Source organism: Eucyclogobius newberryi, unplaced genomic scaffold, assembly GCF_026437365.1.
Source record: "Eucyclogobius newberryi isolate DKJ021-1_F unplaced genomic scaffold, fEucNew1.0.hap1 SCAF_183, whole genome shotgun sequence".
Lineage (NCBI taxonomy): Eukaryota > Metazoa > Chordata > Actinopteri > Gobiiformes > Gobiidae > Eucyclogobius > Eucyclogobius newberryi.
Genome location: NW_027315816.1, coordinates 30,097 through 57,883, shown reverse-complemented (window position 1 = coordinate 57,883; position 27,787 = coordinate 30,097). Strand labels below are relative to the sequence as shown.

The 27,787-nt window shown below is 44.5% G+C and overlaps 1 protein-coding gene across 1 annotated transcript in view; it reads left to right on the top strand.

Annotated features, from left to right (window-relative positions):
- LOC140365137 (calpain-2 catalytic subunit-like) overlaps nucleotides 1-27,787 on the top strand; it is a 161,004-nt gene that overhangs the window by 115,240 nt on the left and 17,977 nt on the right. The window contains exons 15-19 of the mRNA XM_072451390.1: nucleotides 6,538-6,595; nucleotides 6,708-6,772; nucleotides 16,791-16,859; nucleotides 16,962-17,040; nucleotides 22,884-23,000. Coding sequence (XP_072307491.1) covers nucleotides 6,538-6,595; nucleotides 6,708-6,772; nucleotides 16,791-16,859; nucleotides 16,962-17,040; nucleotides 22,884-23,000 — 388 coding nt within the window. The remainder of the gene's footprint in view (nucleotides 1-6,537; nucleotides 6,596-6,707; nucleotides 6,773-16,790; nucleotides 16,860-16,961; nucleotides 17,041-22,883; nucleotides 23,001-27,787) is intronic.

The window sequence follows — 27,787 nt, the reverse complement described above, 5'->3', positions numbered from 1 at the left end:
GTTCTGGTTCTGGTCCTGACTCTGGTCCTGACCCTGGTCCTGGTTCTGGTCCTGACCCTGTTTCTGGTCCTGGTCCTGGTTCTGGTTCTGGTTCTGGTTCTGGTCCTGACCCTGGTTCTGGTTCTGGTTCTGGTCCTGACCCTGGTTCTGACCCTGGTTCTGGTTCTGGTTCTGACCCTGGTTCTGGTTCTGGTCTGACTCTGGTTCTGACCCTGGTTCTGGTTCTGGTCCTGACTCTGGTTCTGGTCCTGACCCTGGTTCTGGTCCTGACCCTGGTTCTGGTCCTGGTCCTGGTTCTGGTTCTGGTTCTGGTCTGACCCTGGTTCTGGTTCTGGTCCTGGTTCTGGTTCTGGTTCTGGTTCTGGTTCTGGTTCTGGTCCTGACCCTGGTTCTGACCCTGGTTCTGGTTCTGGTTCTGACCCTGGTTCTGGTTCTGGTCTGACTCTGGTTCTGACCCTGGTTCTGGTTCTGGTCCTGACTCTGGTTCTGGTCCTGACCCTGGTTCTGGTCCTGACCCTGGTTCTGGTCCTGGTCCTGGTTCTGGTTCTGGTTCTGGTCTGACCCTGGTTCTGGTTCTGGTTCTGATCCTGACCCTGGTTCTGGTCTGACTCTGGTTCTGACCCTGGTTCTGGTTCTGGTTCTGACCCTGTTTCTGGTTCTGGTTCTGGTCTGACCCTGGTTCTGGTTCTGGTTCTGGTTCTGGTCCTGACCCTGGTTCTGGTTCTGGTTCTGGTTCTGGTCCTGATCCTGGTTTTGGTTCTGGTTCTGGTCCTGACCCTGACCCTGGTTCTGGTTCTGGTTCTGACCCTGGTTCTGGTTCTGGTTCTGGTTCTGGTTCTGGTCCTGACCCTGGTTCTGGTCTGACCCTGGTTCTGGTTCTGACCCTGGTTCTGGTTCTGGTTCTGACCCTGGTTCTGGTCTGACCCTGGTTCTGGTTCTGACCCTGGTTCTGGTTCTGGTTCTGACCCTGGTTCTGGTCTGACCCTGGTTCTGGTTCTGGTCCTGACTCTGGTCCTGACCCTGGTCCTGGTTCTGGTCCTGACCCTGGTTCTGACCCTGGTTCTGGTTCTGGTTCTGACCCTGGTTCTGGTTCTGGTTCTGGTCTGACCCTGGTTCTGACCCTGGTTCTGGTTCTGGTCCTGACCCTGGTTCTGGTCCTGACCCTGGTTCTGGTCCTGGTCCTGGTTCTGGGGCTGGTTCTGGTTCTGGTCTGACCCTGGTTCTGGTTCTGGTTCTGGTTCTGGTCCTGACCCTGGTTCTGGTCCTGACTCTGGTTCTGGTCTGACTCTGGTTCTGACCCTGGTTCTGGTTCTGGTTCTGACCCTGGTTCTGGTTCTGGTTCTGGTCTGACCCTGGTTCTGGTTCTGGTTCTGGTTCTGGTCCTGACCCTGGTTCTGGTTCTGGTTCTGGTTCTGGTCCTGACCCTGGTTCTGGTTCTGGTTCTGGTCCTGACCCTGGTTTTGGTTCTGGTTCTGGTCCTGACCCTGGTTCTGGTTCTGGTTCTGGTTCTGGTTCTGACCCTGGTTCTGGTTCTGGTTCTGGTCCTGACCCTTGTTCTGGTCTGACCCTGGTTCTGGTTCTGACGCTGGTTCTGGTTCTGGTTCTGACCCTGGTTCTGGTCTGACCCTGGTTCTGGTTCTGACCCTGGTTCTGGTTCTGGTTCTGACCCTGGTTCTGGTTCTGGTTCTGGTCTGACTCTGGTTCTGACCCTGGTTCTGGTTCTGGTCCTGACTCTGGTCCTGACCCTGGTCCTGGTTCTGGTCCTGACCCTGGTTCTGACCCTGGTTCTGGTTCTGACCCTGGTTCTGGTTCTGGTTCTGGTCTGACTCTGGTTCTGACCCTGGTTCTGGTTCTGGTCCTGACTCTGGTTCTGGTCCTGACCCTGGTTCTGGTCCTGACCCTGGTTCTGGTCCTGGTCCTGGTTCTGGTCCTGACTCTGGTTCTGGTCCTGACCCTGGTTCTGGTCTGACTCTGGTTCTGACCCTGGTTCTGGTCCTGACCCTGGTTCTGGTCCTGGTTCTGGTTCTGGTCCTGACCCTGGTTCTGGTTCTGGTCCTGACTCTGGTTCTGACCCTGGTTCTGGTCCTGGTTCTGGTCCTGACCCTGGTTTTGGTTCTGGTTCTGGTCTGACCCAGGTTCTGACCCTGGTTCTGGTCCTGACTCTGGTTCTGACCCTGGTTCTGGTCTGACCCTGGTTCTGGTCCTGACCCTGGTTCTGGTTCTGGTTCTGGTTCTGACCCTGGTTCTGATCCTGACCCTGGTTCTGGTTCTGGTTCTGGTCTGACCCTGGTTCTGGTCCTGACCCTGGTTCTGGTCCTGACCCTGGTTCTGACCCTGGTTCTGACCCTTTCCCTGGTTCTGGTTCTGGTCCTGACCCTGGTTCTGGTTCTGACCCTGACCCTGGTTCTGGTTCTGGTTCTGGTTCTGGTCCTGGTTCTGGTTCTGGTTCTGGTTCTGGTTCTGGTTCTGGTCCTGAACCTGGTTCTGGTCCTGACCCTGGTTCTGGTTCTGGTTCTGGTCCTGACCCTGGTTTTGGTTCTGGTTCTGGTCCTGACCCTGGTTCTGGTTCTGGTTCTGACCCTGGTTCTGGTTCTGGCTCTGGTCCTGACCCTGGTTCTGGTCTGACCCTGGTTCTGACCCTGGTTCTGGTTCTGGTCCTGACTCTGGTCCTGACCCTGGTCCTGGTTCTGGTCCTGACCCTGATTCTGACCCTGGTTCTGGTTCTGGTTCTGACCCTGGTTCTGGTTCTGGTCTGACTCTGGTTCTGACCCTGGTTCTGGTTCTGGTCCTGACTCTGGTTCTGGTCCTGACCCTGGTTCTGGTCCTGGTCCTGGTTCTGGTTCTGGTTCTGGTTCTGGTCTGACCCTGGTTCTGGTTCTGGTTCTGGTCCTGACCCTGGTTCTGGTCCTGACTCTGGTTCTGGTTCTGACCCTGGTTCTGGTCTGACTCTGGTTCTGACCCTGGTTCTGGTTCTGGTTCTGGTCCTGACCCTGGTTCTGGTCCTGACCCTGGTTCTGGTCTGACCCTGGTTCTGGTTCTGGTTCTGGTTCTGGTCTGACCCTGGTTCTGGTTCTGGTTCTGGTTCTGGTCCTGACCCTGGTTCTGGTCCTGACCCTGGTTCTGGTCTGACCCTGGTTCTGGTTCTGGTTCTGGTTCTGGTCTGACCCTGGTTCTGGTTCTGGTTCTGGTTCTGGTCCTGACCCTGGTTCTTGTTCTGGTTCTGGTCTGACCCTGGTTCTGACCCTGGTTCTGGTCCTGACCCTGGTTCTGGTCTGACTTTGGTTCTGGTCCTGACCCTGGTTCTGGTTCTGGTTCTGGTCCTGACCCTGGTTCTGGTCCTGACCCTGGTTCCGGTCCTGGTCCTGGTTCTGGTTCTGGTTCTGGTTCTGGTCTGACCCTGGTTCTGGTTCTGGTTCTGGTTCATGTTCTGGTTCTGGTCCTGACCCTGGTTCTGGTCCTGACTCTGGTTCTGGTCCTGACCCTGGTTCTGGTTCTGGTCTGACTCTGGTTCTGACCCTGGTTCTTGTTCTGGTTCTGGTCTGACCCTGGTTCTGGTTCTGGTTCTGGTCTGACTCTGGTTCTGACCCTGGTTCTGGTTCTGGTCCTGACTCTGGTTCTGGTCCTGACCCTGGTTCTGGTCCTGGTCCTGGTTCTGGTTCTGGTTCTGGTTCTGGTCTGACCCTGGTTCTGGTTCTGGTTCTGGTTCTGGTTCTGGTCCTGACCCTGGTTCTGGTCCTGACTCTGGTTCTGGTTCTGACCCTGGTTCTGGTTCTGGTCCTGACCCTGGTTCTGGTCCTGACCCTGGTTCTGGTCTGACCCTGGTTCTGGTTCTGGTTCTGGTTCTGGTCTGACCCTGGTTCTGGTTCTAGTTCTGGTTCTGGTCCTGACCCTGGTTCTGGTCCTGACCCTGGTTCTGGTCTGACCCTGGTTCTGGTTCTGGTTCTGGTTCTGGTCTGACCCTGGTTCTGGTTCTGGTTCTGGTTCTGGTCCTGACCCTGGTTCTGGTCTGACCCTGGTTCTGGTTCTGGTTCTGGTCTGACCCTGGTTCTGGTTCTGGTTCTGGTCCTGACCCTGGTTCTGGTCCTGACCCTGGTTCTGGTCTGACTCTGGTTCTGACCCTGGTTCTGGTTCTGGTTCTGGTCCTGACCCTGGTTCTGGTCCTGACCCTGGTTCTGGTCTGACCCTGGTTCTGACCCTGGTTCTGGTCCTGACCCTGGTTCTGGTCTGACTCTGGTTCTGGTCCTGACCCTGGTTCTGGTTCTGGTCTGACCCTGGTTCTGGTTCTGGTTCTGGTTCTGGTTCTGGTCCTGACCCTGGTTCTGGTCCTGACTCTGGTTCTGGTTCTGACCCTGGTTCTGGTTCTGGTCCTGACCCTGGTTCTGGTCCTGACCCTGGTTCTGGTCTGACCCTGGTTCTGGTTCTGGTTCTGGTCTGACCCTGGTTCTGGTTCTGGTTCTGGTTCTGGTCCTGACCCTGGTTCTGGTCCTGACCCTGGTTCTGGTCTGACCCTGGTTCTGGTTCTGGTTCTGGTTCTGGTCTGACCCTGGTTCTGGTTCTGGTTCTGGTCCTGACCCTGGTTCTGGTCCTGACCCTGGTTCTGGTCTGACCCTGGTTCTGGTTCTGGTTCTGGTTCTGGTCTGACCCTGGTTCTGGTTCTGGTTCTGGTCTGACCCTGGTTCTGGTTCTGGTTCTGGTTCTGGTCCTGACCCTGGTTCTTGTCCTGACCCTGGTTCTGGTCTGACCCTGGTTCTGGTTCTGGTTCTGGTTCTGGTCTGACCCTGGTTCTGGTTCTGGTTCTGGTCCTGACCCTGGTTCTGGTCCTGACCCTGGTTCTGGTCTGACCCTGGTTCTGGTTCTGGTTCTGGTTCTGGTTCTGGTCTGACCCTGGTTCTGGTTCTGGTTCTGGTTCTGGTCCTGACCCTGGTTCTGGTCCTGACTCTGGTTCTGGTTCTGACCCTGGTTCTTGTTCTGGTCTGACCCTGGTTCTGACCCTGGTTCTGGTCCTGACCCTGGTTCTGGTCTGACTCTGGTTCTGGTCCTGACCCTGGTTCTGGTTCTGGTTCTGGTCCTGACCCTGGTTCTGGTCTGACCCTGGTTCTGGTTCTGGTTCTGGTCCTGACCCTGGTTCTGGTCTGACCCTGGTTCTGGTTCTGGTTCTGGTTCTGGTTCTGGTCCTGACCCTGGTTCTGGTCCTGACTCTGGTTCTGGTCCTGACCCTGGTTCTGGTCTGACTCTGGTTCTGACCCTGGTTCTTGTTCTGGTTCTGGTCTGACCCTGGTTCTGGTTCTGGTTCTGGTCTGACTCTGGTTCTGACCCTGGTTCTGGTTCTGGTCCTGACTCTGGTTCTGGTCCTGACCCTGGTTCTGGTCCTGGTCCTGGTTCTGGTTCTGGTTCTGGTTCTGGTCTGACCCTGGTTCTGGTTCTGGTTCTGGTTCTGGTCCTGACCCTGGTTCTGGTCCTGACTCTGGTTCTGGTTCTGACCCTGGTTCTGGTTCTGGTCCTGACCCTGGTTCTGGTCCTGACCCTGGTTCTGGTCTGACCCTGGTTCTGGTTCTGGTTCTGGTCCTGACCCTGGTTCTTGTTCTGGTTCTGGTCCTGACCCTGGTTCTGGTCCTGACTCTGGTTCTGGTTCTGACCCTGGTTCTGGTTCTGGTCTGACTCTGGTTCTGGTCCTGACCCTGGTTCTGGTCCTGACCCTGGTTCTGGTTCTGGTTCTGGTCCTGGTTCTGGTTCTGGTCCTGACCCTGGTTCTGGTCTGACCCTGGTTCTGGTTCTGGTTCTGGTCCGACCCTGGTTCTGGTTCTGGTTCTGGTCCTGACCCTGGTTCTGGTTCTGGTTCTGGTTCTGGTTCTGGTCCTGACCCTGGTTCTTGTTCTGGTTCTGGTCCTGACCCTGGTTCTGGTTCTGGTCCTGACCCTGGTTCTGGTCCTGACTCTGGTTCTGGTTCTGACCCTGGTTCTGGTTCTGGTCCTGACTCTGGTTCTGGTTCTGACCCTGGTTCTGGTCCTGACCCTGGTTCTGGTCTGACTCTGGTTCTGGTCCTGACCCTGGTTCTGGTTCTGGTTCTGGTCCTGACCCTGGTTCTGGTCCTGACCCTGGTTCCGGTCCTGACCCTGGTTCCGGTCCTGCTCCTGGTTCTGGTTCTGGTTCTGGTTCTGGTCTGACCCTGGTTCTGGTTCTGGTTCTGGTTCTGGTTCTGGTTCTGGTCTGACCCTGGTTCTGGTTCTGGTTCTGGTCTGACTCTGGTTCTGACCCTGGTTCTGGTTCTGGTCCTGACCCTGGTTCTGGTCCTGGTCCTGGTTCTGGTTCTGGTTCTGGTCTGACCCTGGTTCTGGTTCTGGTTCTGGTCCTGACTCTGGTTCTGGTTCTGACCCTGGTTCTGGTTCTGGTCCTGACCCTGGTTCTGGTCCTGACCCTGGTTCTGGTCTGACCCTGGTTCTGGTTCTGGTTCTGGTCTGACCCTGGTTCTGGTTCTGGTTCTGGTCCTGACCCTGGTTCTGGTTCTGGTTCTGGTCAGACGTGAACTCTGTGTTGCAGGACATGGAGATCTCGGGCGTCGAGCTCAGGACGATCCTCAACAAAATCGTCAGTAAAAGTCAGTCCATTATTATTATAATTATATATCATTATAATCAATATCAATGTAAGTGTTTGATTGGATGAAAGCTGTGAAGAGGCGGAGCTTTAACCAGAATCCTTCTCCACAGGAAGTGACATCAAGACGAACGGCTTCAGTCACGAGACGTGTCGCGTGATGGTCAACCTCATGGACGTATCCTGAGCCTGCAGCGGGGGCGGGGCTGGGGGCGGGGCTGAGCCTGCAGCGGGGGCGGGGCTGGGGGCGGGGCTGAGCCTGCAGCGGGGGCGGGGCTGGGGGCGGGGCTGAGCCTGCAGCAACGGCGGGGCTGGGGGCGGGGGCTGAGCCTGCAGCGGGGGCGGGGCTGGGGGCGGGGCTGAGCCTGCAGCGGGGGCGGGGCTGGGGGCGGGGCTGAGCCTGCAGCGGGGGCGGAGCTGGGGGGCGGAGCTGGGGGCGGAGCTGAGCCTGCAGCGGGGGCGGGGCTGGGGGCGGGGGCTGAGCCTGCAGCAGGGGCGGGGCTGGGGGCGGGGGCTGAGCCTGCAGCGGGGGCGGAGCTGGGGGCGGGGCTGAGCCTGCAGCGGGGGCGGAGCTGGGGGGCGGAGCTGGGGGCGGAGCTGAGCCTGCAGCGGGGGCGGGGCTGGGGGCGGGGGCTGAGCCTGCAGCAGGGGCGGGGCTGGGGGCGGGGGCTGAGCCTGCAGCGGGGGCGGAGCTGGGGGGCGGAGCTGGGGGCGGGGCTGAGCCTGCAGCGGGGGCGGGGCTGGGGGGCGGAGCTGGGGGCGGAGCTGAGCCTGCAGCGGGGGCGGGGCTGGGGGCGGGGCTGAGCCTGCAGCGGGGGCGGGGCTGGGGGGCGGAGCTGGGGGCGGGGGCTGAGCCTGCAGCGGGGGCGGGGCTGGGGGCGGGGCTGGGGGGCGGAGCTTGGGGGGTTCAGCTTCCATCCAAAAGTTATTTTGAATCTAAAGGTTGAGAAGATAAATCAAACCTAAATCTACTCAATTTCAATCAGATTTAAGCCTCGTTTAAACGTGCGCAGTAGAGGTGTTGTCACATGTGCAGTAGAGGTGTTGTCACATGTGCAGTAGAGGTGTTGTCACATGCGCAGTAGAGGTGTTGTCACATGTGCAGTAGAGGTGTTGTCACATGTGCAGTAGAGGTGTTGTCACATGCGCAGTAGAGGTGTTGTCACATGTGCAGTAGAGGTGTTGTCACATGCGCAGTAGAGGTGTTGTCACATGCGCAGTAGAGGTGTCACATGTGCAGTAGAGGTGTTGTCACATGCGCAGTAGAGGTGTTGTCACATGCGCAGTAGAGGTGTCACATGTGCAGTAGAGGTGTTGTCACATGCGCAGTAGAGGTGTTGTCACATGTGCAGTAGAGGTGTTGTCACATGTGCAGTAGAGGTGTTGTCACATGTGCAGTAGAGGTGTTGTCACATGTGCAGTAGAGGTGTTGTCACATGCGCAGTAGAGGTGTTGTCACATGTGCAGTAGAGGTGTTGTCACATGTGCAGTAGAGGTGTTGTCACATGTGCAGTAGAGGTGTTGTCACATGCGCAGTAGAGGTGTCACATGTGCAGTAGAGGTGTTGTCACATGTGCAGTAGAGGTGTTGTCACATGCGCAGTAGAGGTGTTGTCACATGTGCAGTAGAGGTGTTGTCACATGTGCAGTAGAGGTGTTGTCACATGTGCAGTAGAGGTGTTGTCACATGCGCAGTAGAGGTGTTGTCACATGTGCAGTAGAGGTGTTGTCACATGTGCAGTAGAGGTGTTGTCACATGCGCAGTAGAGGTGTTGTCACATGCGCAGTAGAGGTGTTGTCACAGTACAGTAGTATTTGCAGTATTTGCAGTAGTATTTGCAGTATTTGCAGTAGTATTTGTACTAGTATTTGCAGTAGTATTTGTACTAGTATTTGCAGTATTTGTACTAGTATTTGCAGTAGTATTTGCAGTAGTATTTGCAGTATTTGCAGTAGTATTTGCAGTAGTATTTGTACTAGTATTTGCAGTATTTGCAGTAGTATTTGCAGTAGTATTTGTACTAGTATTTGCAGTATTTGCAGTAGTATTTGTACTAGTATTTGCAGTATTTGCAGTAGTATTTGTACTAGTGTTTGTACTAGTATTTGCAGTAGTATTTGTACTAGTATTTGCAGTATTTGCAGTAGTATTTGCAGTAGTATTTGCAGTATTTGCAGTAGAATTTGCAGTAGTATTTGCAGTATTTGCAGTAGTATTTGTACTAGTATTTGCAGTATTTGCAGTAGTATTTGCAGTATTTGCAGTAGTATTTGCAGTAGTATTTGCAGTAGTATTTGCAGTAGTATTTGCAGTATTTGCTGTAGTATTTGTACTAGTATTTGCAGTAGTATTTGTGCTAGTATTTGCAGTAGTATTTGCAGTATTTGCAGTAGTATTTGTACTAGTATTTGCAGTAGTATTTGTACTAGTATTTGCAGTAGTATTTGTACTAGTATTTGCAGTATTTGCAGTAGTATTTGTACTAGTATTTGCAGTATTTGCAGTAGTATTTGTACTAGTATTTGCAGTATTTGCAGTAGTATTTGTACTAGTATTTGCAGTAGTATTTGTACTAGTATTTGCAGTATTTGCAGTAGTATTTGTACTAGTATTTGCAGTATTTGCAGTAGTATTTGCAGTATTTGCAGTAGTATTTGTACTAGTATTTGCTTTATTTGCAGTAGTATTTGCAGTAGTATTTGCAGTATTTGCAGTAGTATTTGTACTAGTATTTGCAGTAGTATTTGCAGTATTTGCAGTAGTATTTGTACTAGTATTTGCAGTAGTATTTGTACTAGTATTTGCAGTATTTGCAGTAGTATTTGCAGTATTTGCAGTAGTATTTGCAGTAGTATTTGTACTAGTATTTGCAGTATTTGCAGTAGTATTTGTACTAGTATTTGCAGTATTTGCAGTAGGATTTGTACTAGTATTTGCAGTATTTGCAGTAGTATTTGCAGTATTTGCAGTAGTATTTGCAGTATTTGCAGTTGTATTTGCAGTAGTATTTGCAGAATTTGCAGTAGTATTTGTACAAGTATTTGCAGTATTTGCAGTAGTATTTGCAGTATTTGCAGTATTTGCAGTAGTATTTGCAGTATTTGCAGTAGTATTTGTACTAGTATTTGCAGTATTTGCAGTAGTATTTGTACTAGTATTTGCAGTATTTGCAGTAGTATTTGCAGTAGTATTTGCAGTATTTGCAGTTGTATTTGCAGTAGTATTTGTACAAGTATTTGCAGTATTTGCAGTAGTATTTGCAGTATTTGCAGTATTTGCAGTAGTATTTGCAGTAGTAATTTGCAGTATTTGCAGTAGTATTTGTACTAGTATTTGCAGTATTTGCAGTAGTATTTGTACTAGTATTTGCAGTAGTATTTGTACTAGTATTTGCAGTATTTGCAGTAGTATTTGTACTAGTATTTGCAGTATTTGCAGTAGTATTTGCAGTAGTATTTGTACTAGTATTTGCAGTATTTGCAGTAGTATTTGCAGTAGTATTTGTACTAGTATTTGCAGTAGTATTTGCAGTATTTGCAGTAGTATTTGTACTAGTATTTGCAGTAGTATTTATACTAGTATTTGCAGTATTTGCAGTAGTATTTGCAGTATTTGCAGTAGTATTTGCAGTATTTGCAGTAGTATTTGCAGTAGTATTTGCAGTATTTGCAGTAGTATTTGCAGTAGTATTTGCAGTATTTGCAGTATTTGCAGTAGTATTTGCAGTAGTATTTGCAATATTTGCAGTATTTGCAGTAGTATTTGCAGTAGTATTTGCAGTAGTATTTGTACTAGTATTTGCAGTATTTGCAGTAGTATTTGCAGTAGTATTTGCAGTAGTATTTGCAGTATTTGCAGTAGTATTTGCAGTATTTGCAGTAGTATTTGCAGTATTTGCAGTAGTATTTGCAGTAGTATTTGCAGTAGTATTTGCAGTATTTGCAGTAGTATTTGTACTAGTATTTGCAGTATTTGCAGTAGTATATGCAGTATTTGCAGTATTTGCAGTAGTATTTGCAGTAGTATTTGCAGTATTTGCAGTAGTATTTGCAGTAGTATTTGCAGTATTTGCAGTAGTATTTGCAGTAGTATTTGCAGTAGTATTTGTACTAGTATCTGCAGTATTTGCAGTAGTATTTGCAGTAGTATTTGCAGTATTTGCAGTAGTATTTGCAGTAGTATTTGCAGTATTTGCAGTAGTATTTGCAGTATTTGCAGTAGTATTTGCAGTAGTATTTAGAGTAGTATTTGCAGTATTTGCAGTAGTATTTGTACTAGTATTTGCATTATTTGCAGTAGTATTTGCAGTATTTGCAGTATTTGCAGTAGTATTTGCAGTAGTATTTGCAGTATTTGCAGTAGTATTTGCAGTAGTATTTGCAGTATTTGCAGTAGTATTTGCAGTAGTATTTGCAGTATTTGCAGTATTTGCAGTAGTATTTGCAGTATTTGCAGTAGTATTTGCAGTAGTATTTGCAGTAGTATTTGCAGTAGTATTTGTACTAGTATTTGCAGTATTTGCAGTAGTATTTGCAGTAGTATTTGCAGTATTTGCAGTAGTATTTGCAGTAGTATTTGCAGTATTTGCAGTAGTATTTGCAGTATTTGCAGTAGTATTTGCAGTATTTGCAGTAGTATTTGCAGTATTTGCAGTATTTGCAGTAGTATTTGCAGTATTTGCAGTAGTATTTGCAGTATTTGCAGTAGTATTTGCAGTAGTATTTGCAGTAGTATTTGTACTAGTATTTGCAGTATTTGCAGTAGTATTTGCAGTAGTATTTGTACTAGTATTTGCAGTATTTGCAGTAGTATTTGTACTAGTATTTGCAGTATTTGCAGTAGTATTTGTACTAGTGTTTGTACTAGTATTTGCAGTAGTATTTGTACTAGTATTTGCAGTATTTGCAGTAGTATTTGCAGTAGTATTTGCAGTATTTGCAGTAGAATTTGCAGTAGTATTTGCAGTATTTGCAGTAGTATTTGTACTAGTATTTGCAGTATTTGCAGTAGTATTTGCAGTATTTGCAGTAGTATTTGCAGTAGTATTTGCAGTAGTATTTGCAGTAGTATTTGCAGTATTTGCTGTAGTATTTGTACTAGTATTTGCAGTAGTATTTGTGCTAGTATTTGCAGTAGTATTTGCAGTATTTGCAGTAGTATTTGTACTAGTATTTGCAGTAGTATTTGTACTAGTATTTGCAGTAGTATTTGTACTAGTATTTGCAGTATTTGCAGTAGTATTTGTACTAGTATTTGCAGTATTTGCAGTAGTATTTGTACTAGTATTTGCAGTATTTGCAGTAGTATTTGTACTAGTATTTGCAGTAGTATTTGTACTAGTATTTGCAGTATTTGCAGTAGTATTTGTACTAGTATTTGCAGTATTTGCAGTAGTATTTGCAGTATTTGCAGTAGTATTTGTACTAGTATTTGCTTTATTTGCAGTAGTATTTGCAGTAGTATTTGCAGTATTTGCAGTAGTATTTGTACTAGTATTTGCAGTAGTATTTGCAGTATTTGCAGTAGTATTTGTACTAGTATTTGCAGTAGTATTTGTACTAGTATTTGCAGTATTTGCAGTAGTATTTGCAGTATTTGCAGTAGTATTTGCAGTAGTATTTGTACTAGTATTTGCAGTATTTGCAGTAGTATTTGTACTAGTATTTGCAGTATTTGCAGTAGGATTTGTACTAGTATTTGCAGTATTTGCAGTAGTATTTGCAGTATTTGCAGTAGTATTTGCAGTATTTGCAGTTGTATTTGCAGTAGTATTTGCAGAATTTGCAGTAGTATTTGTACAAGTATTTGCAGTATTTGCAGTAGTATTTGCAGTATTTGCAGTATTTGCAGTAGTATTTGCAGTATTTGCAGTAGTATTTGTACTAGTATTTGCAGTATTTGCAGTAGTATTTGTACTAGTATTTGCAGTATTTGCAGTAGTATTTGCAGTAGTATTTGCAGTATTTGCAGTTGTATTTGCAGTAGTATTTGTACAAGTATTTGCAGTATTTGCAGTAGTATTTGCAGTATTTGCAGTATTTGCAGTAGTATTTGCAGTAGTAATTTGCAGTATTTGCAGTAGTATTTGTACTAGTATTTGCAGTAGTATTTGTACTAGTATTTGCAGTATTTGCAGTAGTATTTGTACTAGTATTTGCAGTATTTGCAGTAGTATTTGCAGTAGTATTTGTACTAGTATTTGCAGTATTTGCAGTAGTATTTGCAGTAGTATTTGTACTAGTATTTGCAGTAGTATTTGCAGTATTTGCAGTAGTATTTGTACTAGTATTTGCAGTAGTATTTATACTAGTATTTGCAGTATTTGCAGTAGTATTTGCAGTATTTGCAGTAGTATTTGCAGTATTTGCAGTAGTATTTGCAGTAGTATTTGCAGTATTTGCAGTAGTATTTGCAGTAGTATTTGCAGTATTTGCAGTATTTGCAGTAGTATTTGCAGTAGTATTTGCAATATTTGCAGTATTTGCAGTAGTATTTGCAGTAGTATTTGCAGTAGTATTTGTACTAGTATTTGCAGTATTTGCAGTAGTATTTGCAGTAGTATTTGCAGTAGTATTTGCAGTATTTGCAGTAGTATTTGCAGTATTTGCAGTAGTATTTGCAGTATTTGCAGTAGTATTTGCAGTAGTATTTGCAGTAGTATTTGCAGTATTTGCAGTAGTATTTGTACTAGTATTTGCAGTATTTGCAGTAGTATATGCAGTATTTGCAGTATTTGCAGTAGTATTTGCAGTAGTATTTGCAGTATTTGCAGTAGTATTTGCAGTAGTATTTGCAGTATTTGCAGTAGTATTTGCAGTAGTATTTGCAGTAGTATTTGTACTAGTATCTGCAGTATTTGCAGTAGTATTTGCAGTAGTATTTGCAGTATTTGCAGTAGTATTTGCAGTAGTATTTGCAGTATTTGCAGTAGTATTTGCAGTATTTGCAGTAGTATTTGCAGTAGTATTTAGAGTAGTATTTGCAGTATTTGCAGTAGTATTTGTACTAGTATTTGCATTATTTGCAGTAGTATTTGCAGTATTTGCAGTATTTGCAGTAGTATTTGCAGTAGTATTTGCAGTATTTGCAGTAGTATTTGCAGTAGTATTTGCAGTATTTGCAGTAGTATTTGCAGTAGTATTTGCAGTATTTGCAGTATTTGCAGTAGTATTTGCAGTATTTGCAGTAGTATTTGCAGTAGTATTTGCAGTAGTATTTGCAGTAGTATTTGTACTAGTATTTGCAGTATTTGCAGTAGTATTTGCAGTAGTATTTGCAGTATTTGCAGTAGTATTTGCAGTAGTATTTGCAGTATTTGCAGTAGTATTTGCAGTATTTGCAGTAGTATTTGCAGTATTTGCAGTAGTATTTGCAGTATTTGCAGTATTTGCAGTAGTATTTGCAGTATTTGCAGTAGTATTTGCAGTATTTGCAGTAGTATTTGCAGTAGTATTTGCAGTATTTGCAGTAGTATTTGCAGTATTTGCAGTAGTATTTGCAGTAGTATTTGTACTAGTATTTGCAGTATTTGCAGTAGTATTTGCAGTAGTATTTGCAGTATTTGCAGTAGTATTTGCAGTATTTGCAGTAGTATTTGCAGTAGTATTTAGAGTAGTATTTGCAGTATTTGCAGTAGTATTTGTACTAGTATTTGCAGTATTTGCAGTAGTATTTGCAGTAGTATTTGCAGTAGTATTTGCAGTAGTATTTGCAGTATTTGCAGTAGTATTTGCAGTAGTATTTGCAGTAGTATTTGCAGTAGTATTTGCAGTATTTGCAGTAGTATTTGCAGTAGTATTTGCAGTAGTATTTGCAGTAGTATTTGCAGTAGTATTTGCAGTATTTGCAGTAGTATTTGCAGTAGTATTTGCAGTATTTGCAGTAGTATTTGCAGTAGTATTTGCAGTAGTATTTGCAGTAGTATTTGTACTAGTATCTGCAGTATTTGCAGTAGTATTTGCAGTATTTGCAGTAGTATTTGCAGTAGTATTTGCAGTATTTGCAGTAGTATTTGTACTAGTATCTGCAGTATTTGCAGTAGTATTTGCAGTAGTATTTGCAGTATTTGCAGTAGTATTTGCAGTAGTATTTGCAGTATTTGCAGTAGTATTTGCAGTATTTGCAGTAGTATTTGCAGTAGTATTTAGAGTAGTATTTGCAGTATTTGCAGTAGTATTTGTACTAGTATTTGCATTATTTGCAGTAGTATTTGCAGTATTTGCAGTATTTGCAGTAGTATTTGCAGTAGTATTTGCAGTATTTGCAGTAGTATTTGCAGTAGTATTTACAGTAGTATTTGCAGTATTTGCAGTATTTGCAGTAGTATTTGCAGTATTTGCAGTAGTATTTGCAGTAGTATTTGCAGTAGTATTTGCAGTAGTATTTGTACTAGTATTTGCAGTATTTGCAGTAGTATTTGCAGTAGTATTTGCAGTATTTGCAGTAGTATTTGCAGTAGTATTTGCAGTATTTGCAGTAGTATTTGCAGTATTTGCAGTAGTATTTGCAGTATTTGCAGTATTTGCAGTATTTGCAGTAGTATTTGCAGTAGTATTTGCAGTATTTGCAGTAGTATTTGCAGTAGTATTTGCAGTATTTGCAGTAGTATTTGCAGTATTTGCAGTAGTATTTGCAGTAGTATTTGCAGTAGTATTTGTACTAGTATTTGCAGTATTTGCAGTAGTATTTGCAGTAGTATTTGCAGTATTTGCAGTAGTATTTGCAGTAGTATTTAGAGTAGTATTTGCAGTATTTGCAGTAGTATTTGTACTAGTATTTGCAGTATTTGCAGTAGTATTTGCAGTAGTATTTGCAGTAGTATTTGCAGTAGTATTTGCAGTATTTGCAGTAGTATTTGCAGTAGTATTTGCAGTATTTGCAGTAGTATTTGCAGTAGTATTTGCAGTATTTGCAGTATTTGCAGTAGTATTTGCAGTATTTGCAGTAGTATTTGCAGTAGTATTTGCAGTAGTATTTGCAGTAGTATTTGCAGTAGTATTTGCAGTATTTGCAGTAGTATTTGCAGTAGTATTTGCAGTAGTATTTGCAGTATATGCAGTAGTATTTGCAGTATTTGCAGTAGTATTTGCAGTAGTATTTGCAGTAGTATTTGCAGTAGTATTTGCAGTAGTATTTGCAGTAGTATTTGCAGTATTTGCAGTAGTATTTGCAGTATTTGCAGTAGTATTAACAGTATTTGCAGTAGTATTTGCAGTATTTGCAGTAGTATTTGCAGTAGTATTTAGAGTAGTATTTGCAGTATTTGCAGTAGTATTTGTACTAGTATTTGCAGTATTTGCAGTAGTATTTGCAGTATTTGCAGTAGTATTTGCAGTAGTATTTGCAGTAGTATTTGCAGTATTTGCAGTAGTATTTGCAGTAGTATTTGCAGTAGTATTTGCAGTATTTGCAGTAGTATTTGCAGTAGTATTTGCAGTATTTGCAGTATTTGCAGTAGTATTTGCAGTATTTGCAGTAGTATTTGCAGTCGTATTTGCAGTAGTATTTGCAGTTGTATTTGTACTAGTATTTGCAGTAGTATTTGCAGTAGTATTTGCAGTAGTATTTGCAGTAGTATTTGCAGTATATGCAGTAGTATTTGCATTATTTGCAGTAGTATTTGCAGTATTTGCAGTAGTATTTGCAGTAGTATTTGCAGTAGTATTTGCAGTAGTATTTGCAGTATTTGCAGTAGTATTTGCAGTAGTATTTGCAGTAGTATTTGCAGTATTTGCAGTAGTATTTGCAGTAGTATTTGCAGTAGTATTTGCAGTAGTATTTGCAGTAGTATTTGCAGTAGTATTTGCAGTATTTGCAGTAGTATTTGCAGTAGTATTTGCAGTATTTGCAGTATTTGCAGTAGTATTTGCAGTATTTGCAGTAGTATTTGCAGTCGTATTTGCAGTAGTATTTGCAGTTGTATTTGTACTAGTATTTGCAGTAGTATTTGCAGTAGTATTTGCAGTAGTATTTGCAGTAGTATTTGCAGTATATGCAGTAGTATTTGCAGTATTTGCAGTAGTATTTGCAGTATTTGCAGTAGTATTTGCAGTAGTATTTGCAGTAGTATTTGCAGTAGTATTTGCAGTAGTATTTGCAGTATTTGCAGTAGTATTTGCAGTATTTGCAGTAGTATTTGCAGTATTTGCAGTAGTATTTGCAGTATTTGCAGTAGTATTCTCCTGAGCCGTCTTCAGGACAGTGGAAATGGGAAACTGGGTCTGGGCGAGTTTGCGACTCTGTGGAAGAAGATCCAGCGATATCTGGTGAGAATTTCCCTTTAACATAAATGTCACAAAAACATTTGTTTTTCCTTGTTTTATTTCCATCAATTTGAATTTGTCTTTTATTAAATGAACTGTTTTCAGGAAATCTACAAGAAAAACGACATGGATAATTCTGGAACCATGAGCACTCCAGAGATGAGAGTCGCCTTCAAAGACGCAGGTTAGTCCTGGTTTAGTCCTGTTTTAGTCCTGGTTTAGTCCTGTTTTAGTCCTGGTTTAGTCCTGTTTTAGTCCTGGTTTAGTCCTGGTTTAGTCCTGGTTTAGTCCTGGTTTAGTCCTGTTTTAGTCCTGGTTTAGTCCTGTTTTAGTCCTGGTTTAGTCCTGTTTTAGTCCTGGTTTAGTCCTGTTTTAGTCCTGGTTTAGTCCTGTTTTAGTCCTGGTTTAGTCCTGGTTTAGTCCTGGTTTAGTCCTGGTTTAGTCCTGTTTTAGTCCTGGTTTAGTCCTGTTTTAGTCCTGGTTTAGTCCTGTTTTAGTCCTGGTTTAGTCCTGTTTTAGTCCTGTTTTAGTCCTGGTTTAGTCCTGGTTTAGTCCTGGTTTAGTCCTGTTTTAGTCCTGGTTTAGTCCTGTTTTAGTCCTGGTTTAGACCTGGTTTAGTCCTGTTTTAGTCCTGGTTTAGTCCTGTTTTAGTCCTGTTTTAGTCCTGGTTTAGACCTGGTTTAGTCCTGTTTTAGTCCTGGTTTAGTCCTGTTTTAGTCCTGGTTTAGTCCTGTTTTAGTCCTGGTTTAGTCCTGGTTTAGTCCTGTTTTAGTCCTGGTTTAGTCCTGTTTTAGACCTGGTATAGTCCTGTTTTAGACCTGGTTTAGTCCTGGTTTAGTCCTGTTTTAGACCTGGTTTAGACCTGGTTTAGACCTGGTTTAGTCCTGTTTTAGACCTGGTTTAGTCCTGTTTTAGACCTGGTTTAGTCCTGGTTTAGTCCTGTTTTAGACCTGGTTTAGACCTGGTTTAGTCCTATTTTAGACCTGGTTTAGTCCTATTTTAGACCTGGTTTAGTCCTATTTTAGACCTGGTTTAGTCCTGGTTTAGTCCTGGTTTAGTCCTGTTTTAGTCCTGGTTTAGTCCTGGTTTAGTCCTGTTTTAGTCCTGGTTTAGTCCTGTTTTAGTCCTGGTTTAGTCCTGTTTTAGTCCTGGTTTAGTCCTGGTTTAGTCCTGGTTTAGTCCTGGTTTAGTCCTGTTTTAGTCCTGGTTTAGTCCTGTTTTAGTCCTGGTTTAGACCTGGTTTAGTCCTGTTTTAGTCCTGGTTTAGTCCTGTTTTAGTCCTGGTTTAGTCCTGTTTTAGTCCTGGTTTAGACCTGGTTTAGTCCTGTTTTAGTCCTGGTTTAGTCCTGTTTTAGTCCTGGTTTAGTCCTGTTTTAGTCCTGGTTTAGTCCTGGTTTAGTCCTGTTTTAGTCCTGGTTTAGTCCTGTTTTAGACCTGGTTTAGACCTGGTTTAGTCCTGTTTTAGACCTGGTTTAGTCCTGTTTTAGACCTGGTTTAGTCCTGGTTTAGTCCTGGTTTAGTCCTGTTTTAGACCTGGTTTAGACCTGGTTTAGTCCTATTTTAGACCTGGTTTAGTCCTATTTTAGACCTGGTTTAGTCCTATTTTAGACCTGGTTTAGTCCTGGTTTAGTCCTGGTTTAGTCCTGGTTTAGTCCTATTTTAGACCTGGTTCTAGACCTGGTTTAGTCCTGGTTTAGTCCTGGTTTAGTCCTATTTTAGACCTGGTTTTAGACCTGGTTTAGTCCTATTTTAAACCTGGTTTAGTCCTGTTTTAGTCCTGGTTTAGTCCTGGTTTAGTCCTGGTTTAGTCCTGGTTTAGTCCTGTTTTAGTCCTGGTTTAGTCCTGTTTTAGTCCTGGTTTAGTCCTGTTTTAGTCCTGGTTTAGTCCTGTTTTAGTCCTGGTTTAGTCCTGGTTTAGTCCTGGTTTAGTCCTGGTTTAGTCCTGTTTTAGTCCTGGTTTAGTCCTGTTTTAGTCCTGGTTTAGTCCTGTTTTAGTCCTGGTTTAGTCCTGTTTTAGTCCTGTTTTAGTCCTGGTTTAGTCCTGGTTTAGTCCTGGTTTAGTCCTGTTTTAGTCCTGGTTTAGTCCTGTTTTAGTCCTGGTTTAGACCTGGTTTAGTCCTGTTTTAGTCCTGGTTTAGTCCTGTTTTAGTCCTGTTTTAGTCCTGGTTTAGACCTGGTTTAGTCCTGTTTTAGTCCTGGTTTAGTCCTGTTTTAGTCCTGGTTTAGTCCTGTTTTAGTCCTGGTTTAGTCCTGGTTTAGTCCTGTTTTAGTCCTGGTTTAGTCCTGTTTTAGACCTGGTATAGTCCTGTTTTAGACCTGGTTTAGTCCTGGTTTAGTCCTGTTTTAGACCTGGTTTAGACCTGGTTTAGACCTGGTTTAGTCCTGTTTTAGACCTGGTTTAGTCCTGTTTTAGACCTGGTTTAGTCCTGGTTTAGTCCTGTTTTAGACCTGGTTTAGACCTGGTTTAGTCCTATTTTAGACCTGGTTTAGTCCTATTTTAGACCTGGTTTAGTCCTATTTTAGACCTGGTTTAGTCCTGGTTTAGTCCTGGTTTAGTCCTGTTTTAGTCCTGGTTTAGTCCTGGTTTAGTCCTGTTTTAGTCCTGGTTTAGTCCTGTTTTAGTCCTGGTTTAGTCCTGTTTTAGTCCTGGTTTAGTCCTGGTTTAGTCCTGGTTTAGTCCTGGTTTAGTCCTGTTTTAGTCCTGGTTTAGTCCTGTTTTAGTCCTGGTTTAGACCTGGTTTAGTCCTGTTTTAGTCCTGGTTTAGTCCTGTTTTAGTCCTGGTTTAGTCCTGTTTTAGTCCTGGTTTAGACCTGGTTTAGTCCTGTTTTAGTCCTGGTTTAGTCCTGTTTTAGTCCTGGTTTAGTCCTGTTTTAGTCCTGGTTTAGTCCTGGTTTAGTCCTGTTTTAGTCCTGGTTTAGTCCTGTTTTAGACCTGGTTTAGACCTGGTTTAGTCCTGTTTTAGACCTGGTTTAGTCCTGTTTTAGACCTGGTTTAGTCCTGGTTTAGTCCTGGTTTAGTCCTGTTTTAGACCTGGTTTAGACCTGGTTTAGTCCTATTTTAGACCTGGTTTAGTCCTATTTTAGACCTGGTTTAGTCCTATTTTAGACCTGGTTTAGTCCTGGTTTAGTCCTGGTTTAGTCCTGGTTTAGTCCTATTTTAGACCTGGTTTTAGACCTGGTTTAGTCCTATTTTAAACCTGGTTTAGTCCTATTTTAGACCTGGTTTTAGACCTGGTTTAGTCCTATTTTAGACCTGGTTTAGTCCTGGTTTAGTCCTGGTTTAGACCTGGTTTAGACCTGGTTTTTGTCCTGGTTTAGACCTATTTTAGACCTGGTTTAGTCCTGGTTTAGACCTGGTTTATTCCTGGTTTAGACCTGGTTTAGTCCTGTTTTAGACCTGGTTTAGTCCTGGTTTAGACCTGGTTTAGACCTGTTTTAGACCTGGTTTAGTCCTGGTTTAGTCCTGGTTTAGTCCTATTTTAGACCTGGTTTAGACCTGGTTTAGTCCTGGTTTAGACCTGGTTTAGTCCTGTTTTAGACCTGGTTTAGTCCTGGTTTAGACCTGGTTTAGACCTGTTTTAGACCTGGTTTAGTCCTGGTTTAGTCCTGGTTTAGTCCTGTTTTAGACCTGGTTTAGTCCTGGTTTAGTCCTGCTTTAGTCCTGGTTTAGTCCTGGTTTAGTCCTGGTTTAGTCCTGGTTTAGACCTAGTTTAGACCTGGTTTAGACCTGGTTTAGTCCTGGTTTAGACCTGGTTTAGACCTGGTTTAGTCCTGGTTTAGACCTGGTTTAGACCTGGTTTAGTCCTGGTTTAGACCTGGTTTAGACCTGGTTTAGACCTGGTTTAGTCCTGGTTTAGTCCTATTTTAGACCTGGTTTTAGACCTGGTTTAGTCCTATTTTAGACCTGGTTAAGTCCTATTTTAGACCTGGTTTAGTCCTATTTTAGACCTGGTTTTAGACCTGGTTTAGTCCTATTTTAGACCTGGTTTAGTCCTGGTTTAGTCCTGGTTTAGTCCTGGTTTAGACCTGGTTTAGACCTGGTTCAGACCTGGTTTAGTCCTGGTTTAGTCCTAGTTTAGTCCTGGTTTAGTCCTGGTTTAGACCTGGTTTAGTCCTGGTTTAGACCTGGTTTAGTCCTGGTTTAGACCTGGTTTAGTCCTGGTTTAGACCTGGTTTAGACCTGGTTTAGTCCTGGTTTAGTCCTGGTTTAGACCTGGTTTAGTCCTGGTTTAGTCCTATTTTAGACCTGGTTTAGTCCTATTTTAGTCCTGGTTTAGTCCTGGTTTAGTCCTATTTTAGACCTGGTTTAGTCCTGGTTTAGTCCTGGTTTAGTCCTATTTTAGACCTGGTTTTATACCTGGTTTAGTCCTATTTTAGACCTGGTTTAGTCCTGGTTTAGTCCTGGTTTAGTCCTGGTTTAGTCCTGGTTTAGTCCTGGTTTAGTCCTATTTTAGACCTGGTTTTAGACCTGGTTTAGTCCTATTTTAGACCTGGTTTAGTCCTGGTTTAGTCCTGGTTTAGTCCTGGTTTAGTCCTATTTTAGACCTGGTTTTAGACCTGGTTTAGACCTGGTTTAGTCCTGGTTTAGTCCTATTTTAGACCTGGTTTAGTCCTGGTTTAGTCCTGGTTTAGTCCTATTTTAGACCTGGTTTTAGACCTGGTTTAGTCCTGGTTTAGTCCTATTTTAGACCTGGTTTTAGACCTGGTTTAATCCTATTTTAGACCTGGTTTAGTCCTATTTTAGACCTGGTTTAGTCCTGGTTTAGTCCTGGTTTAGTCCTATTTTAGACCTGGTTTTAGACCTGGTTTAGTCCTATTTTAGACCTGGTTTAGTCATGGTTTAGTCCTGTTTTAGACCTGGTTTAGTCCTGGTTTAGTCCTGTTTTAGACCTAGTTTAGTCCTGGTTTAGTCCTGGTTTAGTCCTGGTTTAGACCTGGTTTAGACCTGGTTTAGACCTGGTTTAGTCCTGGTTTAGTCCTGGTTTAGTCCTGGTTTAGACCTGGTTTAGTCCTGGTTTAGTCCTGGTTTAGTCCTGGTTTAGACCTGGTTTAGTCCTGGTTTAGTCCTGGTTTAGTCCTGGTTTAGACCTGGTTTAGACCTGTTTTGGACCTGGTTTAGTCCTGGTTTAGTCCTGGTTTAGTCCTGGTTTAGACCTGGTTTAGTCCTGGTTTAGTCCTGGTTTAGTCCTGGTTTAGACCTGGTTTAGTCCTGGTTTAGACCTGGTTTAGACCTAGTTTAGTCCTGGTTTAGACCTGGTTTAGACCTAGTTTAGTCCTGGTTTAGACCTGGTTTAGTCCTGGTTTAGACCTGGTTTAGTCCTGGTTTAGTCCTGGTTTAGTCCTGCTTTAGTCCTGGTTTAGTCCTGGTTTAGACCTGGTTTAGTCCTGGTTTAGTCCTGGTTTAGTCCTGGTTTGGTCCTGGTTTAGACCTGGTTTAGTTCTGGTTTAGACCTGGTTTAGTCCTGGTTTAGACCTGGTTTAGTCCTGGTTTAGACCTGGTTTAGACCTGGTTTAGACCTGGTTTAGACCTGCTTTAGTCCTGGTTTTGTTTTGTTTTAGACCTGTTTAGACCTAGTTTAGTCCTGGTTTAGACCTGGTTTAGTCCTGGTTTAGTCCTGGTTTAGACCTGGTTTAGTCCTGGTTTAGTCCTGCTTTAGTCCTGGTTTAGTCCTGGTTTAGACCTGGTTTAGTCCTGGTTTAGTCCTGGTTTAGTCCTGGTTTAGTTCTGGTTTAGACCTGGTTTAGTCCTGGTTTAGACCTGGTTTAGTCCTGGTTTAGACCTGGTTTAGACCTGTTTAGGCCTAACTATGGTATTTTTGTGTCTTTGCTTCTGTGATTGGACAGAGGTAAGTGTGTGTGTGTGTGTGTGTGTGTGTGTGTGATTGAGTGTGTGTGTGTGTGTGTGTGTGTGTCATACATTTCATGGTTGTATTTTGTGTTTATATATTTAAGGTATATATATTAATTATATTGTGTATTTATACTGTGTACTTATATGTATATTGTATATATATCGTGTACTTTCAGGCTTCTCTCTGAATAACGCTCTGTATCAGCTGCTCGTGGCTCGTTACGCTGAGTCTGACCTGACGCTCGACTTTGACAACTTCACCGCCTGCATCATGAGGCTGGAGATGATGTTCAGTGAGTTATTACACTATTATTACACTATTATTACACTATTATTACACTATTATTACATTATTATTACACTATTATTACACATCCTGCATCATGAGGCTGGAGATGATGTTCAGTGAGTTATTACACTATTATTACACTATTATTACACTATTACACTATTATTACACTATTATTACACTATTATTACACTATTATTACACATCCTGCATCATGAGGCTGGAGATGATGTTCAGTGAGTTATTATGACATTATTACATTATTATTATATTATTATAATATTTAGGCCCGAGCGCCACAAGCTGGCGAGAGGCCTATTAATCTCGTAAGGCCGTGCAAAGCACGGCTGCGAAAGTGCGCACGTAGTGCGCACGAAATCGAGCGCGAAGCGCTCGCCCACTTCCAAACACTCACTAACGCACTCCTTCACTCATGCACGCCCCGTGCATACTAATTAGTAGTAGGAAAATGGAACTTTACCGTTGTAAACGGGCGAAGCCCGTGCAAAAGTGCGCACTAAATGAGCACTTTAAATTGGAAGCGGTCGTCATCCCCATATAAAGCACTCATTTGCGCTAAGTAGCTCACGAATACGTTCCCCATCTCTTGCATGTTCCGTGCATATAAGCATGTAATGCAAAAATTGAACATTATTACTGTTTAGAGGGCCAAAAACACAAAGTGGGCGGAGCCCACTCAAAATTAACGAAAGTACCCGTCAGTGACCAGGGACCCACACCATGAGGTAGGAAAGCGCGAGCGCTTTCCGAAAATGTATAGTTTATGATATTTGAAAAATGGGAAACATTGTTTTCGCATCGGAATATTATTCTTTCTTTCTTTCTTCTCGGGACCAACCCCCCTATTTTTCACCCAGTGAACATTGACAAAAAGTCACAAAAATGTTCACACCTCTAAAGATCGTGCCTCTCTACATTCTGGCTATTTCCTTTTTCTAAAATAAAAAAAATGTGCGCGTCAGCGCCCCCAAATGTACCAAAAATGCATTGAGAGATAGGAAATGACCCAAAAAAAATCTGATCGTAGAATCATGAAATTTGGCGCAGAGGTAGATGGTGACAAGAGAAGTAAAAAATATTATTACAGCAACGCCGTCCGCCCAACCAAATGTCGGCCATATTGGTTCAAAAATGGCTAAACATGACTTCGGAGTTTTTCCAAACGTCGTACTTTTATGAACTCCTCCCCTCAGGGCGTTGGCTCTAAAAAGCTGAAATTTGGTGAAAATGCTACTGAGGAGTGGGACATCAAAAGTTATTCAAATGACATTGACCCTGTCACGGTTTCTGTGGGTTTGGGCGAAGCCGCAAACTTTAGCTAGAATTTCAGAAATCTCCCAAATTTAACATTTCTGCCGTTTGCGCAGATAAAGTCCGAATTGCGTCAAATTAGAATCAGTTGTTAAACTCTTTGCCCTAAACCTACTTGAGGTAGCGATGACCAAAACCTCCCATGTTATTCCAATGGGGAAATCGCCAGAACATGTTTACACTTTATACTTTCACAAACTCCTCCCCCTCAGGGCGTTAGACCGTTTAACCTGAAATTTGGTGAGACTCATCTTCAGGACCATCAAAAGTTATCCACATTTTTATTCAAAGAGTCACGGTGTCTGTGCGGCAGAGCCGCACATTTTGCCAAGAATTCAAAATAAAATTGCTTTTTGATGTAAAACAAAGGGGAGAAGATGTGACAGCGTCACAGATTCAGCAGTAGATGTAATAAAAGGACAATTGGGGCGCGTTAGCCACGCCCCCTCCTCGTGCGGCGTGGCGGCGGCGTGGCGAGGGCCGATTATTGCCGCTTGCGGCTATATTTATTATATTATTATTACATTATTACATTATAAATGAGGCTTTATATATTCTGGGCGGTGTGTGGTTCACACTGAAACTGAGGCAGAAGGAGGCGGAGCACAGGGCGGAGCTAGAGGGCGGAGCTAGAGGGCGCTACAAAGAGGCAAAGTACGGGTTCAGCAGGAGGTGTCGAGTGCTCAGTCCTCCAACAACAACCCCGCCTCTGTGTGGAGTGGCCCAGCCTCTGTTTGGAGTGGCCCCGCCTCTGAGTGGAGTGGCCCCGCCTCTGTGTGGAGTGGAGTCCGGCTTCTCACCAACTACAAGCCCAGAGCCCCCCCTTTCGCAGACGACTGAAAAGTGGCCCAGCAACTCTGCCACTCCAGCCCCGCCCCCCTCCTCCTCCATCACCGTGTCATACGCTGGAGCCACAGCCAGGGACAAACAGAGACTACAGCGCCCTCTGCTGAGAAGGTGATCGGCTGCAGACTCCATCTCTGCAGGAGGCCACTCCCCTCAGGCAGGAGGCCACTCCCCTCAGGCAGGAGGCCGCTCCCCTCAGGCAGGAGGCCACTCCCCTCCGGCAGGAGGCCACTCCCCTCAGGCAGGAGGCCACACCCCTCCCGCAGGAGGCCACTCCCCTCAGGCAGGAGGCCACTCCCCTCAGGCAGGAGGCCCCTCCCCTCAGGCAGGAGGCCACAATAACCAGAATTGAATCACTCACTGTTCATCTGTGACATTTGTGTTCATATCAAACCTAATTAGGCCCGAGCCCCAGCAGGGCGGAGGGCCTATTGCAGTTGCAACGCTGCCGAAGGCAGCGTTGCAACTGTCTGACCAAACATGCGGGCGTAGCCCATTCACTAATTGTTGACAACAGCAGCGCGAAGCGCTGCATTCCTCCAAAAACCCTCCTGGCATCGTCCCGTACGCGAGAATCCATGCCGCAGGCATGGGCCATGCTTGTATCTGCTCAAATCAATGGAAGTCTATGGGGAGTGGGTGGGGCACCCCGACGGGAAAGGGAGTGACGAGCGCGTAAGCGCTCGTAATGATGATTCCACCCCATGGCGGCATCGGGAAGGCTTAGAGCTTTCAAACGATGTATAATTTGTTGTTATAGTGGAAACGGCTATATTGTTTTCGCTAAAAATATTATTAGGCCCGAGCCCCAGCAGGGCGGAGGGCCTATTGCTCCCGCAACGCTGCCGAAGGCAGCGTTGCAACTGTCTGACCAAACATGCGGGCGCAGCCCGCATGTTTGGTACCCCGTCGCCCCTGGCAAGTACAGTGAACTAGCCCATGCCGAAGGCATGGATCATGCATACTTACTCCTGCTATGACAGAAATAGTCTACAATGAGTGAATGGGCGTAGCCCATTCACTCATTGTTGACAAAAGCAGCGCGAAGCGCTGCATTCCTCCAAAAACCCTCCTGGCATCGTCCCGTACGCGAAAATCCATGCCGCAGGCATGGGTCATGCTTGTATCTGCTCAAATCAATGGAAGTCTATGGGGAGTGGGCGGGGCATCCCGACGGAATAGGGAGTGACGAGCGCGTAAGCGCTCGTAATGATGATTCCACCGCATGACGGCATCGGGAAGGCTTAGAGCTTTCAAACGATGTATAATTTGTTGTTATAGTGGAAACGGTTATATTGTTTTCGCTAAAAATATTATTATTTTTATTATTAGGCCCGAGCCCCAGCAGGGGGAGGGCCTATTGCTCCCGCAACGCTGCCGAAGGCAGCGTTGCAACTGTCTGACCAAACATGCGGGCGCAGCCCGCATGTTTGGTACCCCGTCGCCCCTGGCAAGTACAGTGAACTAGCCCATGCCGAAGGCATGGATCATGCATACTTACTCCTGCTATGACAGAAATAGTCAACAATTAGTGAATGGGCGTAGAGCTTTCAAACGATGTATCATTTGTTGTTATAGTAAAAACGGCTATATTGTTTTTGATAAAAATATTATTATTATTTTTCTTGTTCTTCATCGCTTTGATCTCTAATTTGACCCCCTGAACATGCTCAAAAACTCACCAAACTTTGCCCAAAATTCAGAATCGGCGAAAAATTTTATTTTTTCTGGGCCATTTTTTTTTTCGTTAAAAAATGGCGCGACAGCGCCACCGACAAAAGTCAAAATACATTGCGCCTATGGGAGACGCCCCGAGGTCAACTTTGGCGTAAAGCTACGAAATTCGGGACACGCATTCCTCTCGTGAGGACGAACAAAAAAAATCATTGTGGCCACGCCCCCAGACTTACCCTATGGCCGCCATCTTCCTTTGAAAATAAAAATACGCTGTGTTAGTCATTTTGTTCACGTCAAACTTTGACGAACTCCTCCTAGGGCGTTTTGCCCACCGACTTCAAAATCGGCGTACGTCCTCTGGACAAGTGGGGCATCTAAAGTTATTCAATTTTTTGAGATACCTTTAACGATCTGTGTGCGGCGCAGCCGCAAAGTTGGACAACTTATTTTGGAATATTGCAGATCTAAAAATTGCTCCCATTTGATCAAAACGAGTCCGATTAGGACCAAATTTGAATCAGTTGTTAAACTTTCTAGTTTGGACCAGTTTAGGCTGACAAAATTGAAATGGCCGCGATAGCGCCCCCTACAGAGTGACCTTTAAATTAACATTGAAGGTCAAAAATTAGTTTTACCAAAATTGTCTAAACTTTACCCAAAATTCTATTTTGCCGTCCCGATCACAAAAGCCAATCACAAAAATGCCTAAATTTTTACGGCGTAGTCGTAGCGATGACAGAAACCTCCCATGTTATCCCTATGGGAAAACCGCAAAATCTCTCAAATATCCACATTTTTATGTTTCACACTTTAACAAACTCCTCCTAGTGCGTTTTGCCCACCAACCTCAAAATCGGTGTACCTCCTCTAGACAAGTGGTGCATCTAAAGTTATCCAAATTTTAAGGATAGCTTTTACGGTCTCTGTGCGACGGAG